Below are 18,536 nucleotides of genomic sequence, written 5' to 3'. Positions count from 1 at the left end.
TATTATTATTATTATTATTATTATTATTATTATTATTATTATTATTATTAACCTTTATTTATAAAGCACTGCAAATTTACACAGTGCAGTACATACAATCTTTTTAATTGGACGGTTCCCTGCCCTCACGCTTACAATTCTAACAAGACACAACACAAAAGGAGAAGGGAGTAGTGGTGAGGAAGGGACCTCTCTAGTAGCATGTCCTAGAGGACATGTAGTCTGACCCCTGTTCAACATCAGGATGTCACTGGAAGATGGGACAAACTGAGGGTTTTCTTGGCATAAAGAGGAGTTTTGCCATGGGATGCCCCTCAAGCTGAGACAGTGTGACCCACCAGGGACATAGCCAGGATTTTGGGAAGGGGGGGTCAAGACTAAGTGCCACCATTTTGAGAGGCTAAGAATGAGAATGAGGATCTGCTGAACTTTTCCCCTGCCATTCGCTTCTCCTTTTGTCTCTTGTCCCTTTAGATTGCAAGCCTGAGGGCAGGGAAATATCTAGTACAGTGGTACCTCGGGATACGAAATGCGCGGGTTACGAAATTTCCGGGTTACGAAAAAAATCCCTTTAAAAAAACTGTTCCGGCTTACGAACGTTTTTTCGGGTTACGAAAAAAATTTTGGTGCTTTTCGACGCTATTTCACACGAAATCGCGGCTTTTCCCCATTAGCGCCTATGGCTTTTTCGGCTTACGAAGGATTTCGGGTTACGAAAGCGGCGGCGGAACGAATTAATTTCGTAACCCGAGGTACCACTGTAATTTGTAAGCTGCTCTGATAGCCTTTTGGCTGAAGAGCTGGGCATAAATTATTATTATTATTATTATTATTATTATTATTATTATTATTATTATTATTATTGGCAAGGAGAGTGCAGAATTTCCAGGAATGAGAGAGTGTGACTTACCCAATGTCACCCTGTGGATTTACATGGCTGAGCTGGGATCCTCCCAGTTCACCATAGAAATTCACTGGCTGACCTTGGGCAAGTCACATCCTCTCAGCTTCAACTCCAACTCCTAAGTATTCCTTCATGGCAGGTTTTATTCATGGCAGAACTCTTGCCATCTCCCCCCACTCTGCTCCTTCTTCAGGATTCCTGCTTGGCAGAAGAGCACTGCCACTTGGCACCCAACCCCTCCCCTTCTCATCTGTGAGGGTCACACTATCTCAGCTTCAGGGGCATCCCACGGCAAAACTCCTCTTTATGCCAAGAAAACCCTCAGTTTGTCCCATCTTCCAGTGTCATTCTCCTGATGTTGAACAGGGGTCAGACTACATGCCCTCTAGTATGCCATGTATTCCTATGTATTACTTCATAGCAGAAGGGGGTTGGACTGGATGGTCCTTGAGGGTACTCCAACTCTAGCCTCCCAGTTCACCATAGAAATTCACTGGCTGACCTTGGGCGAGTCACATCCTCTCAGCTTCAACTCCAACTCCTAAGTATTCCTTCATGGTAGGTTTTATTCATGGCAGAATTCTTGCCATCGCACCCTACTCTGCTCCTAATTGAGGATTCCTGCTTGGCAGAAGAGCACTGCCCCTTGGCACCCGACCCCTCCCCTTCTCATCTGTGAGGGTCACACTATCTCAGCTTCAGGGGCATCCCACGGCAAAACTCCTCTTTATGCCAATAAAACCCTCGGTTTGTCCCATCTTCCAGTGTCATCCTGATGAGACAGTGTGACCCACTTGGCTGTTGATGTTTGTTGCCTTCTGGTGGGCACTCTCAGTGCTTTGGGAGGACCCTGGCAAAACGGGGCAGGAACGGAGGGTTGTGGGTTTTGTGTGTGTTTGGAGGGTTCTTGCAATGAGGACATGCCAGTGTCTTCCTCTGAGACCCAGAGAGTGTGACTTGCCCAAGGCCTCCCAGAGGTCTCCTATGGCCATCCAAGCCCCCTGAGCTCCCTTTCCCCATGACCTCTTGGAAACATGGCTGTTGTCGTGTGTTGTGACTTTTAGGACTCTCCTGGCATGCAAGACTTGTTGGGGGGGCAGTGCCTCCCTTTGAGGCTGAGAGTCTGTGCCAGGGATATAAGAAAACAACAACAACAATATCTGGGTATTGTAGTTTTGTGAGACATTTATCCTTCTTTCTCAGAGAGCTCTGGTGGCACAACATACTACAAATCCCAGGAGTTTCCATAGCATTAAAGTATTGTCGAACTGGATTATTTCTGCAGTGTGAAGCCTTATTAGACTGCAGTTCCCAGCAGTCTGTGGTGCTATCAGAGCAGCTTACAAATTGTTAGACATTTCCCTGCCCTTTCTCTCTGCACCTCTCCCATGGTGATGCTAAGAGGTCATGCAATAATAATAATAATAATAATAATAATAATAATAATTGGCACATTCTCTCAGCCTCAGAGGCAGGGCATGATTGACAAACCTCTCTCTCCAGCTCTCTCAAGGTGATGCTAAGGCAAACCTACATTTATTTTGCATTGTGTGTGTGTGTGTGTGTACAGTACTTGAATTTCTTGGCCTTGGAAAACCCAAATCAATGTCTCCACTGCAAGGTAGTCTCCAGATCATAGTGATGTAACTGTATTTCATCAAAGTGATTAGTCATTTTTTTATCATCAAAATACCTGTCTTAATCCAAAAAACTGTGGCCAAGACCTTTCCTGCTAAGTTTTGAGATTTGAAGTTGTTCTCTTCTGTGAGAATTTGAATGTCAGAGCATGGCATAAAGGGCAGAAGCCTCATCTTTTGTTCTCTTTTGTTTTTCAAAGCAAAGCTGTTAATGAGCAAAGTTGGAGCAAATCACCCTAACAAAGGAAATAGCCTCCAGGATGAATGGTAGCTTTTCTTACACAAAATATGCAAATAGTGGCCATCGAGAGTCAGATGAAGGATTCTTCTCTCCCTTTCATTTCGAAATGACTAACAATCAAGATTCTTACTCATTGATCGAGAACTGCTCAGAATTTCTTCTCTCTAAAATGTTATTGAAATTGTCGAATTAGGCATATTTCTCCTAATTTTCGAATTTTGGAGAATATTCTTTGCATCCCTAGTTGTGACACCGTGTACTGTGTGGAGCGGCACACAGCATCATGGCGCCCTGGGGACAGAGTCAGGCGTATATCATCTGGACATGATGCCCCGAATCTGCCCTGATTCTTTCAGGCCATTCTGTACAGGGCCTGGGTGACCTTGGGAAGCCACAGTCTCTCACTTCAGAGGATGGCAATGGCAAGCCCCCTCTGAAGAAACTTGCCAATAAAACCTTGTGATAGGATTGCCTCCAGGATGCCATAAATCAAAAATGACTTGGAGGAATACAACAAAAACAACAAGTGTTTAAAATGATAATAAAAAGGAGAGAAAACCACTTCTTTCTCTTTTCTTTTCTTTTCTTTTCTTTTCTTATCTTATCAACAAGAGGTTAATCATTGACACCAAGCTATCTCTGTTTTCTGTAAATGTGTGTTTTGCTTAATGCCTGCAGGCCAAGACATGAGAGTGTTCCTTTTACGAAGGGGGCTCATGGGAGTGTGGTTGCTTCTTTTGCAATTCAAGTGACTTCAACCACAGCACCTCTCTCCTGGTTACACATTCCTGCCAGATGAAATGTTGACTTGCTGAATTTCTGGTTCTTGGCTGTTCCTCTGAGTATTGGTGACTTTTGAGACAGAAGTTGACAAGGTAAAAGGAGTAAAGAATATTTGCTTGAAAGACCTTTGTTAATGCTGAGCTTATTTGTTTTATGAGCTGTTTCTCGATCGAGAAATATAGTTATACAAAAGGGAGCAGTGAATACCTTCCAGTGAAGTTCTTTTGGAGGAGAGCCATGAACAAGACTAGAAGTGAGGGAGGGAATGAAGCCATGGGTGTGGGCTGACCAGCCTTGCTCTTGTGCGTACACATTAACAGCTTGATTGCTAAAATGAGCAAGTGAAACTTTTCAAGACATAGATTTAAATGATGAAATCCTGCCACATGTACGGTAAAAGAGTCAGGGTTTTATTTTAGTTTTATATCATATATTCTTGGTACAGTGACTATTATTAGAAACATAATATCTAAACACATTTTCTTTTCTTTTTTAAATCCAGCATACATAATGTAGAGATTACGACAGAAGTCAGAAAAACTTTAATGCTGAAATGGGTTTGCTTTTAGTAAATCAGGAAACCTCAGTGATCTGGTGAGGCTTGGGTCAAGCATGTTTGGCCAGTTTCCCACACCTATGGGCATTTGTTATACAAAGTGTCAATGGTTTTGCTTTCCCTTTCCCAACTTTTCTGTGGTGGGTCACTTTCTGTAATGCTGACTGATCCCAAACCTGCCAAAACAACGCCTTTATACATAAGCCTACATAGGAGTTTGCAATATTTAGCCATTAAACATGTTTTGATGGTCTGGTTCCTTCTGCCAATTGGGCCTTACTCGTTATTGAAGTCGTTATTGTGTGCCTTCAAATCATTTCTGACTTATGGCAATCCTATTGTGGCAACCCTGCTGCTTCTTACTCACTACATTTTATCATTAATACCAAAGGTTTAGTGAGTTCATTAATTTTAAAATGTTAGAATTCATTAGAGCAGATGCTCTTTATTTGTCAGATTCTGTAAGACAGGGACATCAGTAAGGCCTTTGACAAGGTTCCCCATGACATTCTTGCAAACAAGCTTGTAAAATGTGGGCTAGACAAGGCAACTGTTACATGGATTTGTAATTGGTTGACTGGCCGAACCCAAAGAGTGCTCAACAATGGCTCCTTTTCACCCTGGGGAGAAGTGACCTGTGGGGTCCCACAGGGCCCAGTGCTATTTAACATCTTTATCAATGACATGGATGAAAGAATTGGGGGTATCAAATTTGCAGATGACCCCAAATTAGGAGGAGTAACTAATGCCCCAGAGGACAGGATCAAAGTTCAAAATAACCTGAATAGACTAGAAAGATGGGCCAAAGCTAACAAAATTAAATTCAACACAGAGAAATGTAAGGTTTTGCACTTAAGGTGGAAAAATGAAATGCAGAGATATAAGATGGGGGACACCTGGCTGAATGAAACTACATGTGAAAAGGATCTAGGAGTCCAAGTAGACCACAAGTTGAACATGAGTGAACAGGTGTGTGGTGTGGCAGCTAAAAAGGCCGATGTAATTTTAGGCTGCATCAATAAAAGTATAGTGTCTATCTAGATCAAGAAAAGTAATAGTGCCACTGTATTCTGCTTTGGTCAGGCCTCACCTGGAATACTGTGTCCAGTTCTGGGCACCACAATTCAAAAAGGATATGGAATAACTAGAGAGTGTCCAAAGGAGGGCGACTAAAATGGTGAAGGGTCTGGAAACCATGTCCTATGAGGAACGATTTAGGGAGCTGGGGATGTTTAGCCTGGAGAAGAGAAGGTTAAGAGGTGATATGATAGCCCTGTTTAAATACTTGAAGGGATGTCATACTGAGGAGGGAGCTGATTTGTTTTCTGCTACTCCAGGGACTAGGACCCGGAGCAGTGGATGCAAGCTCCAGGAAAAGAGATTCCAGCTCAACATTAGCAGGAACTTCCTGACAGTAAATGCTGTTCAACAGTGGAAGACACTCCCTCCGAGTGTAGTGGAGTCTTTTTCCTTGGAGCTCTTTAAACAGAGGCTGGATGGCCATCTGTCTTGTATGCTTTGATTGAGAGTTCCTGCATGGCAGGGGGTTGGACTGGATGGCCCTTGTGGTTTTTTCCCACTCTATGATTCTAAGGAGGAAAAGGATTAAGGGACTGTAAATATAGCCCCAAGGGGTGGCATGACGCCGACCCTTTAATAGCCGGATTGGAGCCACAGCAATTACATGGTGTAGCCCTGATCCAGCCTTTCCAGGGCACCATAGCCATGTTGCTGCAGCTTGGCGATGCTCCTTCGGTGGTGCGTCATATGGATGCAGCGCCGGAGGAGCACCATGAGGCCCCACACCGTATGGAGTGGCATGTGGCATCATGGCGCCCTGGTAACAGAATTGGGGCGTGTGTCATCTGGATAAGATATCCTCACTCCACCCCCAGGCTGGCCTTCATGGCTAAAGAGGCCCTAAGAAAGGAAGAAATGAATCAGGTTGCATGGGTCCTAGGCAGCAGAACCCAGTAGAAGAACAGCTGGAAAACAATTGAAGGACTGAGATTTGAGAGCAATTGGCTTTTTCTCATCTCTTCCTCCTTTGGCCTGTTATACTTTCCATCCACCTTCAATCTGGTCGACTACACATTTTTAGCAGTTTGCTAATATCAGCACTAGATTTTTGGAGGCAAAAAATTAATTTACCAAAAATCTGTGCCGTCTTCACCTTTCAATGTTAGTGACTACTCTGAGGCCTCCAAGTAACCTTAATGGCTGAGAAGAGAATTGAACTCCCTGAATTCAAGTGATATCTATGTTATCTCTCTTGGATGTCTCTTTTGCTCCCTTTCAAAGCTCTGTCTGCAACCATGTGGTTCTACCTGGCTGTCCTGCTGGGGCTTTACTTTTTCCGCCGATGGTACCGGGAGAGACAGACTGTGGAGAACCTCAGAGAGAAATATGTCTTTATCACTGGCTGTGACTCTGGCTTTGGGAACAAGCTTGCCAGGCAGTTGGATGCCCTGGGCCTGCGGGTGTTGGCAGCCTGTTTCACCGCAGATGGGGCAGAAGAGTTGGAGAGGCTGTCATCTGATCGACTGAAAACCACCATCTTAGATGTCAGCAGCAAAGAGAGTGTTGTGGCAGCAACTGAGTGGGTGAAAGGAATTGTGAGGAGCAAAGGTAACAGATTCCCTCTACTTCTCTTGTGTTTTCTCTCTTTCTCTGTTGTGTGCCAGTAGGGTAAGTAAGATAACCGGTTGACTTCAAATGTTCCCAAGAGCAGGTAGGATCACCAATAGGCCAGAAGAAATGATCCTGACTTGCTCTTGTGCTTTTTCAAATTAAGCCCAATCTGAAAAATGAGCAGATGAAGTTTAGTGAGGCCTGAAGCAACACTACCTGCTAAAGCCTGCTAGTTAACCATGTTTAAGTTAGCATTGGAAAATTGTTCAGGGTGAAAGAGGTACACCCTTCCTCCTCCTTGGATACCATCCAACCCAACAGTCCTTGAAGCTGTGTGACAGTTCATACAAGGATAGGGTTGCCATAAGTGAGGACCTCCAAACCGGGACAAATGTAGGACAAATGCAGGACAACATTTTCAAATGTAGGACACATTTTATAAAAATGGAGGACACGCAAAAAAATTCAGGCTTTTTTAGAAATGTTAATATAAATGCATGTTTCTTAGGCATGATCAAAATGGAGGACATTTTGACATTATTCCTAGACAGATCACGGAAATGTACTTCCCTTTCTGGCCACCCCCCTCTCCCCATTCCAAACAGCACATTTGAGCATTGAACATGGCTTTATTTTAACATTGCCTCTTGCATATTTCAGAGGCTTATTCCACAACCAAACCCTTTGGTCAAGGGACTTTGGTTTTTCTTCATTTTGGCTTGTTTTGTCTGTATTCCTCCCCACTAAATAAAGGAGACATGAAATGGAGTTAATGAGTACAAGTTGTTAAACAAAAAAGTCTTGTGAGACTCTGTAGGCAAGAGGTGCACCATGTTAAGAACTGCATTAAGCACAGTTAGGCTGCTGCCACACTGCTTTCACTCTCATCACTCCATCCTATGGAATCCTGGGATTTGTAGTTTGTTGTCGTGCCAAGGCTGGGCTTTGAAATCTCAGGCATAAGAGAGGCAAAAGGCTTGGGCTGCATCTACACTGGAGAAATAATCTGGTTTGAGACCACTTTAACTGTCTTGGCTGAATGCTATGGAATTCTGGGAATGGTGGTTTGTTCCAGCAAAACACCAGAATGGCAGTTAACCCCTGGAAAGCTCTCTGACCAAGGTGACCAATGCCCTCACCCCAAAATGTAGGGCACCCAAGCAAAAAAATGTAGGACATGGCCAAAAATAAAAGCTAAAAACACCCATGTAATTATAAATCCATGCTTCTTAGCCATGATCCAAATGGAGGACATTTTTAAATGTGACAGAAGAGGACATGTCCTGGAAAAGGAGGAGGATGCCTGGTCACCTTGTCTCTGGTCCAAAATATACTGCAGAAATAAAACAATGCTGGACTGAAATAGAGTTCCTCACCAAAGCTGCATCCACACTGAGGAAAGAATCCAGTTTGAGAGTGATTTAACTGTCCTGGGTTAGTGCTGGGGAATGCTGGGAATTGTAGTACACTGTGGCCCCAGAGCTATCTCTGACAGGGAGTCCCATAACCCTCCAAACGTAGTTGAACTGCAGTGCCCAGAATGCCTCACCAGTTGCATCCACACTGAGGAAATGGTCCAGTTTGAGACTGCTCAGTGCTGGGGAATCCTGGGAATTGTAGTCTATTGTGGCCTCAGAGCCATGACTGACAGAGAAGTCTCAATGTCTCCCAAACACTAGCATTCCCAGGATTCCCTAGCACTGAGTTAAAGCAGTCTCAAAGTGGGCTATTATTCCTGCAGTGTGTGTGAGAGATATAAAAGCTAGGGACTGGATTCATTTGGAGGATCTCTGTGTCCAAAACACACTGCTTGGACTGCCAGGGCTCAGTGCTATGGAATCCTGGGAATTGTAGTTTATTGTGGCACCAAAGCTCTCTGACAGAGAAGGCCAAATGCCTCACACAGACCCCAGAATTCCAGAGCATTGAGCTTTGGCAGTTAAAGGGGTCTCAAAGTGCAGGGGGGGGGGGGGGGAGAGAGAAAAGCCAGGGAGTGTGAATGAGCTCTGAGAGGAGGAGGAGGAGGAGGAGGAGGGAGGGAGGGAGCCAAGGGAAGTGGCCAGGACCACCAGAGGAGCCCCTGCTTTTCCTCATCATCGCAGCCTTCTCACTGCTGGCAAGAGGCTCTGCCCCCAGCCAGGCAACGCCTCCATTCAGTCTCCTTTTGTCAAAAGAGCTCTGGTGCCACAAGAAACTACAATTCCCAGAATCCCATAGCACTGAGCCATGGATGTTTAAGGGGGGGGTCAAACTATTTCTGCAGCCTTTTGCAACCCCAAAGCCTTCTATTATTTAGCAGCAACTTGCAAGGCAAAATCTCTTCCTTCCAAGCCATTGAAAACCAACCCAAATGGAGGGGGGCTGATTGCTTCTTTCTCATTGGTCAGCTTCTGGAGAAATTTGCATATTACAAGGAAAGGTGTTTAGGGCCTCAAAAACGATCCTGTGATAAAGAATTACAAGAATACTGAGTGGTAGACATTTAAAAGAGGAGGCATTTAGACTCCCAGTGAAACAGGAATGATTGATGGCCTTTTTTTTCTTTGCTCACTGTAACCTGAAAGTAATGCCTCTTGCAGGGTATATATACCAAGTGGGCTGGCAATAGCTCTGAGTGGCAGATGTCTTTAAGACCTGCTCTCTAGGCTAAGCCAGGCAGGGTGGCGGGGAGGGTGGCAATCAGCCATAGGGAGGGCTGGAGCTGCCTCCAGGGGCTTGCTGGGGGGGGGGGGGGGGCCGGGGGGGGGGCCAAACCGGGGGGGGGACTGTGTGGCCCCGCCCCAAACTGGGAAAGTCCCGCCCCCAGGCGGGATATGGCAAGCCTATAAGGAGGTTAGAATTCTGACCCATTGTATCTTTTTACAACATGCAGTTTGACAAAGAGGCAGGCAGAAATGTTTGCAACTTTAAAAGCAGAGGATGTGGCTAGAGTAGCTGGATTATGACTGATGTTTCCATGATAAAGATCAGGTAGGGCCACCAGTAGACCAGAAGAAAACAGCATGGCCTGTGCTTGTATTTTTTTTTTTTTTACAAGCGCAGGTCCAGTCTGAAAAATAAGCAGGCGAAGTGTAGTGTGGCTTCAAGAAAAAACAGAATCACTTCCTAAAACCTACTAGTGAACCATATCTAATTTAGCATTAGAAAATGGTTCATGCTGGACAAGGTTCACCCTCATTCCTTCTTGGATGCCACTCAATCCAACAATTCTTGCTGCTATGTGCCAGTTTTTATTAAATGATTAACATTTTGAGCCATTGTATTTCCTTCACAACATGCAATTTGAGAGAGAACTTTATCACACCAGCCCACTATCCTGCCTCTATTGCACTGGTTTAAAAGTGGAAGCATACAACTTTGGCATCATTCTAATCACATTTTTCCGCACACTAGCACTTAGCAATCCATTAAGTGGTCTTGTGATCTGTTTTTGCCCTGCCAAGCACTGCTTTCTGGAAGGAAGTGCAGAAATGAGCCATTACAGCTACCAACCACCTCCCAAGGCCAGCTGCTGTGTGAACATACACACAGCAGCCAGCTTTAGGAAGGTGTTTGTGGCCACAATCACTGCAAGGCGGGGGGAAGAGGAGCAGAATCACACCCACTCACACCAAGTGACTGCATAAAAAGTGAAACTCCAGTGGAAGGGGCCTATTGCATGAAGGCAGTAATGGAATAGCAGTGAGATTGAAGCCTATTTATGGGTTCCCCTATGAAAAGATGTGGTACAGTAACAAACTGAATGCAAGACCACAGCAAGATGGACATGAAGCTATTAGTGTGTACATTTTTTCTTCCCATAGGACTCTGGGGCTTGGTCAACAATGCAGGTATAGCTTCTCATATAGCTCCCACTGAGTGGCTGACCAAGGATGACTTTGCAAAGGTGATAGGTGTCAACCTGCTTGGGTTGATTGATGTGACATTGCACATGCTGCCACTGGTGAGAGCTGCCAGAGGGAGAGTCGTCAATGTGGCCAGTTCAGCAGGAAGAGTAGCATGCGTTGGAGGAGGTTACTGTCCCTCCAAGTATGGTGTGGAAGCCTTCTCTGACAGTATGAGGTACAATACCAACCTTGAAGTGTTCTCTTTTTCTAAGCTATGTGGTGTGGTGTTTTCCTCTATCTCACTCACTGAAGGAAGGAGATGTACAAATACCCATGCCTTGAGCTACAGTGATTTATTGCAGAGATTTATATCCCTTAGGTCCATGATATCTGACAGAACACATCACCACCATACAAACCTCCCTGGCCTCTGTGATTCATAGGAGGGGCCCGTCTTTCAATCCCTCTGCTTTCAGAGGCTTGATAAGGCCTTCTCTGTGGCTGCCCCCAGGCTCTGGAAGTGAACTGTATAGTCAGCACTCAGTATCCACAGACTTGTCATCCATTAAGGACAGCCCCTGTTGTCCCGTGGTGGCATGTACATGAGGCCATGCTGCCATTAAATTCTGTTGTCCCCAGTTGCGGCACAGCCACGTGAACATATCACCACGGGACAACAAGGGCTGTCCCTAATGGATGGTAAGTCCGTGAAAGCACTGCCTTTGGGGACAATGTGGGACTGAGCATTGCTGATTTTGGTATCTGCAGAGAGTGTCTGGAATGGATTCCCTGCAGATATCAAGGGCCAACTGCAAGTCTGAAATTGTTTTTAGTAGTCTTAATAGTTTAATCCCATTTTAATGTGGCTTTTGTGGTATTCTATCCGTATTGTGCTTGCTTCAAATTATCAGCTGCCTTAAGCCCTATTTGGGGGAAAGGGTGTTGTATAGTAGTAGTAGTAGTAGTAGTAGTAGTAAAGTTAATAATAACAACACTTGCTTTTCTCCTGCAGGTAGAAATATATGACTGTAAAGTTTTGAGTCCAGGGTTACAGAGAGGAACCAACTAGTTGACATAAATTAGAACATTAATTAAGTTGAATTTTTTCTAAAGAAAATTGATAAATTAATATATATTTTAACTTAATGGCTTAGTTAAGTTGAAATTTCAGCATTAAACTAATTCCAGAATTAAATTACTAAGTTATTACTTATTTACATGAGAAGCAGTGCTAAAAAGCTAATTTAAAATTTTCTAACAAAAAGAACAACTGAATTAAATCTTTTTAAGTTACTAGAGTCATGTATTCAGAATTTCTGCATTAAGTCCAGAAATAATTTATTAAGTTATTAATTAATTACATGAGATGCAGTGCTAAAAAGGAGACCAAAGAGATCAAATTATAAAGGAGAGAGAACAAGAAAACAAGAGAGGAATATTTCACAGGTTGTGTGAAAAATGCCATGAAAGCATGGAAGGGGGTAAGTAAAATCACAAGTAGCTTTTTTCAGCTTCATTCTGATAAGCCTTTAATGTCAATAGGTGAAATAATTTTAAATGACAATTTAGAATAAACATAATAACTAATTATTCCCCCTCTATGCAACTGATTAGGTATTTCTGCTTATTAACTAAATAAGCAAGCTTTGTTTTTGATATACAATGAAGAATTTAAATGAAAAATATTTGCATGTATTTCTCAATTTCTTTTTAAAGAAAAAATATCTGCATCCTTTACATTTTATTGAAAAACTAAAAGGCCACTTGTTGTTAGATTTTGCTGCAGCACAACAAGGTTAAATATAAAGCAGAGGGAAGTGTGGTCGTTTTCTTGCCAGGCTAGTTGGTTCAAAGATGCCCCCCTCATCTTTCCATGCAAATTGATAACAGTGGGAAAGAGAAATATTGGGGAATGGTATCAATGGGAGTACTAATCCTTTGTCCATTCCTGGTAGATTAAATCAATGGAATCTGTGGGTTTTAACTACATGTTAACTCATCCTTTGATTGAGTCTAGTTGGAGTTAATCAAATTGATAAAGATTATAAAGTCCTCCCCTCCACAAAATGCCAATTGTTCCAGCCCACTGGTGCAGGTCTTACTGCACAGTGGCTGGGCTTAGAGATCATTCAGAGGGTTGATCTTTCCTGCCACATTGTCTAGAGAAGAACATCTCCATGTGAGTAACTTGGTCCTCTTTTGTTTTCAGATGCTCTCTATTGAGAAACATTTTTCGTACACTAGAAATTGTAAGGGCCCATACATATTTCATAACAGAGCATTCTTGAACTGGAGCTCCTAAAAGCACTGCATCAGTCCATATAAAGTATTTACATTATAACTTTGACTGTAAAGGAAAAGATGTTTCTTTCCTCCTTTTTTCTAATGCAGACGAGAGCTCCTTCCTTTTGGAGTCCAAGTTAGCATTATTGAACCTGGTGCTTTTGCTAATCCCATTGTCAAAATAGCAAAAGAAAGCTTAAGGAGTACATGGAACCGGGTACCTTCTGACATCAAAGAGACCTATGGGCAGAAGTACTTTGACAACTGTAAGTCAACATTCTGGAAAGTTTCATGTAATCTGTAGGTATGTTTTTGGGAAACTGAATGGGAAGGAACTGTAAAATTACCTAAAATGCGGTGTGCTGTCATGAAAGACTTGGAGAAGGCTGCAGCTGGCAAGACAGAAAAGAGGTTTATTGGCTGTCTTTAAAAAGAACAGAACACTCCTTGCTAAAGCTAGATGGAGAGCATCTGGATAAAAGTTAAAGGGGAGGGAAACAACAGGGATGTTATTGTGGGAATATACTACAGGCCCCCTAGTCAGATGGAGAAATTGGATGATATCTTTCTAGAACAGATGACTACACACTCAGAAAGGAGAAATGTAGTAGTGACAGGTGACTTCAACTATCCTGATATTTGCTGGAATTCAAACCCAGCCAAATCCTCAAGGTCTAGCAAATTCCTCACTTGTCTCAAAGACAATTTCGTTGTCCAAAAGGTGGAAGAGGCAACAAGGAGGTAAGCTATTTTAGACTTGATCCTAACCAACTGTGATGACTTGGTTAATGGGGTGCAAGTGGTGGGATCATTAGGTGGAAGTGACCATGTTCTCCTGGAGTTTGTTATACAGTGGAAAGGAGAAGCCAGGCATAGTAAGACATGCATGCTAGATTTTAGGAGAGCCGATTTCAATAAATTTAGAGAAGTACTGAGGGTGATCCCATGATCAGCAATACTAAAAGAGAAGGTAGTTCAAGACAGACGGGAGTTTCTTAAAAGGGAGATACTGAAGGCACAATTTCAAACAGTTCCAGTGAGGAAGAAACATGGGAGGTGTCTCAAGAAACCAGGATGGATGACTAAGGAACTTTCAACTGAGCTAAGTTTGAAATGGAACATGTATAAGAAATGGAAAATGGGGGAAATCACAAAAAAAGGAATTCAAAGAAATAGCAGGCATGTGTAGGGGTAAAGTCAGAAAAGCTAAAGCACAGAATGAACTCAGGCTTGCTAGAGAGGTTAAGAACAACAAAAAGGGCTTTTTTGGATATGTCCGCAGCAAAAGGAAGAAGAAGGAAACGGTAGGGCCACTGCATGGAGAAGATGGCAAAATGCTAACAGAAGACAGAGAAAAGGCAGAATTACTCAACACCTTCTTTGCCTCAGTCTTCTCAGAAAAGGAAAAGGGTGGTCAACCTGAGGATAATAGAGCAGAGGAGAGAAAAGGGGAAACTCAGCATAGAATAAGTAAAGAGATAGTACAGGAATACCTGGTTAATCTAAACAAATATAAGTCTCCAGGACCTGATGGACTACACCCAAGAGTATTAAAAGAATGGGTAAATGTAATATTGGAGCCATTGGCAATAATCTTTGAGAACTCCTGGAAAACAGGAGAAGTACCAGCAGACTGGAGAAGGGCAAACGTTGTCCCCATCTTCAAAAAGGGGGGGGGGAAAGAAGATCCCAACAATTACCATCCAGTTAGTCTGACATCAATACCAGGAAGCATTCTATAGCAGATAATTAAACAGAGAGTCTTTGAGCATCTATAAGACATAATCACAAAAAGTCAACATGGGTTTCAGAGAAAGAAGTCATGCCATACATCTCTCTCTCTCTCTCTCTCTCTCTCTCTCTCTCTCTCTCTCTTTGATAAAATTACCAGCTTGTTAGGTGAAGGGAATGCTGTGGATATAGTATATCTTGATTTCAGTAAGGCTTTTGACAGGGTTCCCCATGACATTCTTGCAAACAAGCTTGTAAAATGTGGGCTAGACAAAGGAACTGTTAAATGGATCTGTAATTGGTTGACCGGCCGAACCCAAAGGGTGCTCAACAATGGCTCCTTTTCATCCTGGGAAGAAGTGACCAGTGGGGTCCCACAGGGCTCTGTCCTGGGCCCAGTGCTATTCAACATCTTTATCAATGATTTGGATGACAGAATTGGGGGTATACTTATCAAATTTGCAGATGACACCAAATTAGGAGGAGTAGCTAATACCTCAGAGGACAGGATAAAAATTCAAAACGACCTGAATAGACTAGAAAGATGGGCCAAAGCTAACAAAATGAAATTCAACACGGAGAAATGTAAGGTACTGCACTTGGGCAAAAAATTGAAATGCACAGATATAGGATGGGGGACACCTGGCTGAATGAAACTATGTGTGAAAGGGATCTGGGAGTTCAAGTAGACCATAAGTTCAACATGGGTCAACAGTGAGATGCGGCAGCTAAAAAGGCCAATGCAATTTTAGGCTGCATCTATAAAAGTATCAAGGGAAGTAATAGTGCCACTCTGTTCTGCTTTGGTCAGGCCCCACCTGGGATATTGTGTCCAGTTCTGGGCACCACAATTCAAAAAGGACATTGAGAAACTGGAGCATGTCCAAAGGAGGGCAACTAAAATGGTGAAGGGCAACTAAAATGGTGAAAGGTCTGGAAACCTTGTCCTATGAGTAACGACTCAGGGAGCTGGGGAGTTTAGCCTGGAGAAGAGAAGGTTAAGAGGTGATATGATAGCCCTGTTTAAATACTTGAAAGGATGTCATATTGAGGAGGGAGCAAGCTTGTTTTCTGCTGCTCCAGAGAACAGGACCCAGAACAATGGATGCAAGCTCCAGGAAAAGAGATTCTAGCTCAATGGCTGTTCGATAGTGGAGACTGCATTACCCTCCTTCCTCGGAGGGTAATGCAGTCTCCTTCCCTGGAGAACTTTAAACAGAGGCTGGATGGTCATCTGTCAGGGATGCTTTGATTGAGAGTTCCTGCATGGCAGAATGGGGTTGGACTGGATGGCCCTTGTGGTCTCTTCCAACTCTATGATTCTATGAAAGAAATTACAGTCAACCCTCCATATTCACGGTCTTGAAATTCACGGTTTTGATTATTTTTGAGGTCGAAGCTGTTAGCCCAGAGGCATTCCTCCTCCTCTTCCCTCCTGGGCTTTTTTCCTCAGAAGAAAAAAAACCAGGAGCCAACTCTTTTTGTTTCCTGGCAGGCCAGGCAGTGACCCGGCTGGGAAAGGGAGAAGGAGACTCCATTCCTCTAGGATCTGTTCCATGTCCCATTGCTCCCTGGGCTGTCCAAAGGGGGGATGGGGCAGGCAAAGGGAGGAGGAGGATCCATCCCCCCCCCCGGACTCTTTCCCAAGCGGATCGATGCCTGAGCAGCCCAGGCAGTGATCCAGCTGAGAAAGAGACTTGGGGGGATGGAGGCTCCTCTTCCCTTTCCTTTTCCCATCACCCCCTGAGGAAGAAAGCAATGGTGCTGGGAAAGGGGCAGGGAGCCAGTCAACAGGATGGGAGGGTGGGAAAAAGGAGTGTGGGCTCCTGCTCTTCTTCCCCCATCCATCCCTCCCTTTAACTGGCTTCTAATTGGGGGTGGGGTTATTCATGATTTTTCCAAATCCATGGAGGGGTACTCATTCCCCTCATCTCTGTGAATATGGAGGGAGGACTGTAGTTCTGATCTCATTTGAATGTAAAGTAACCGAACGCATTGGGGTGTGATCCTCCCAGGATGCCTCCATCGCACCTCCGTTGCCTCCATCACCGGTCTAAAAGCCTATTTTTCAGATAAAAACTTTCCACATTTTATAAAATCCTCCATAGATATGAGATTTATAACATTCAGATGTTAGAGAAAGTAGAACAAACAGATTTACGCATCCAAGCAGAAGGCTTTTGTTCCAGATAAACTCTTATTTCCAACTAGAGTAAACCCACTCAGTCAGTGAAACGTAAATTATGATGTAGTTTCTAGATTTCCATTGATCCCGTGAGTTTAATCTTGTTGAGATTGTTTCATTTTAGGTCAAAGAGCACTTTAGCTTCTAAATTTTCAGTACCAGTCCCCATATTTAGCAAAGTTGGTGGTGCTGAGTTTGAGCTGCTACTTCGTGTTCCTGACAAGGCCATCACTTTCAGGAGCTACCTAGCAGGTCCAGACTTGTCCCATTCAGGTAGACAGATATCAATCAAGTTTGATCAAACAACATAGTAAGATTTCTATTCAGTTTGTTTTGATGAACATTGCCCATAATGCTCAATTGAGGTGAAAAACATGAGGCATTTTTCAAGTGTGAGAGAAAATCAATCTGAAAGATTCTTCCATTCCAGCTACCTTGCATCTAAATTACTGTATATGACAACATACATTAACTGTAAATGGGTTATGGACAGTTCAGTGTAAACCACTGACATCTTGTTCCTCTGACCTTTTAAGGTAAACACTAAGCTTCTTTGCCTTTTTAAATAACAGCTTCCTCAATAAACCTCTGTCCAGATACTTTGGCCTAAATCTTCCATGGGCCCTATTCTACATGGCCAGTGATCAGGGATTATGGGAGCTGGCAATCCAAAGCATCAAGACTTGCTTGCCTGTAGCTCAAGGGAAGTTAAAGGAACAGAACTAACTTTTCCTTGTCTTGTTTTCCCCCTAACATACAGACTGTAAAAGTTATGAAGATTTCACTAAAGGAGCCAACAAAAACCTCAACCTGGTCACTGACTGCATGGAACATGCCCTGACATCCCGCTACCCTCGCACTCGCTACGCTGCAGGCTGGGATGCAAAGTTCTTTTACATTCCTCTGTCTTACATGCCAACCTTAGTAGCCGACTATGTCCTGGCCGGCTTTGCCCCAAGGCCAGCACAGGCAGTGTAGACCCTGTGTCAGAAAGGGCATCACAAACATCCAAACCAACCAACAAGATATGAGAATGGGGCCCAACTCCAACTGCATCATTCCATGACCTTATAAGATGAAGCCTCGGTTACTGAATATCTATTAGGAAAACTAAGGGTTTTTTTCATTGATTCAGTACTATTGTTGTTAACTGCCCTTGAGTTGATCTCAGCTGATGGTGACCCTCTGGATGAGACCTCTCCAAGGCCCCCTGCCTTCCCCTGCTCTGCTTAAGCCTTGCAGACCCATGACCTTGACCTTCCTAATTGAGTCTAGGCATTTGGTGTAGGTTTTCCTTTCTTTATACTACCCTCAACTTTTCCTAGAATTATTGTGATTTTTAATGGGTCGTGCTTTCTCATGATGTGGCCAAAGTATGAAACGTCTCAGTTTTGTCATCTTGTCTTCCAGGAAGAGTTCAGGCTTGATCGGTTCACGGGCCCATCTTTTTGTGTTTTTGGCTGTCCGTGGTACTCTCAGCATTCTTCTCCAGCATCACATCTCCAATGAGTTTGTTTTCTTTCTGTCTGCTTTCTTCACTATCCATCTCACACTACCATACATAGCGATGGGGAATACCATGACCTGGATGATTCTAACTTTAGTGCTCAACTGAATAAATGTATGGCTGAAGATCTTGCCTAGTTCTTTTATAGCTATTGTTCCCATTCCTAATCATCTTCTTATTTATTTTTTTGACTGCATTCTCTGTTCTGACCAATGTTTGATCCAAAGTAAGGAAAATCTTTAATTATTTCA

The 18,536-nt window shown here is 43.5% G+C and overlaps 1 protein-coding gene across 1 annotated transcript in view; it reads left to right on the top strand.

The window, feature by feature from the left end:
* The window catches only part of LOC121922271 (17-beta-hydroxysteroid dehydrogenase type 6-like), a 19,174-nt gene extending 1,012 nt beyond the window's left edge, over positions 1–18,162 (top strand). The window contains exons 2-6 of the mRNA XM_042451484.1: positions 3,461–3,657; positions 6,423–6,749; positions 10,556–10,814; positions 12,971–13,128; positions 17,539–18,162. Of these exons, the coding sequence (XP_042307418.1) occupies positions 6,437–6,749; positions 10,556–10,814; positions 12,971–13,128; positions 17,539–17,756 (948 nt within the window). The 5' untranslated portion in view covers positions 3,461–3,657; positions 6,423–6,436 and the 3' untranslated portion in view covers positions 17,757–18,162. The remainder of the gene's footprint in view (positions 1–3,460; positions 3,658–6,422; positions 6,750–10,555; positions 10,815–12,970; positions 13,129–17,538) is intronic.
* The last annotated feature ends 374 nt before the right edge of the window (positions 18,163–18,536 follow it).

This window comes from Sceloporus undulatus, chromosome 2, assembly GCF_019175285.1.
Source record: "Sceloporus undulatus isolate JIND9_A2432 ecotype Alabama chromosome 2, SceUnd_v1.1, whole genome shotgun sequence".
Lineage (NCBI taxonomy): Eukaryota > Metazoa > Chordata > Lepidosauria > Squamata > Phrynosomatidae > Sceloporus > Sceloporus undulatus.
This window is presented reverse-complemented; position numbering and strand designations above follow the sequence as displayed.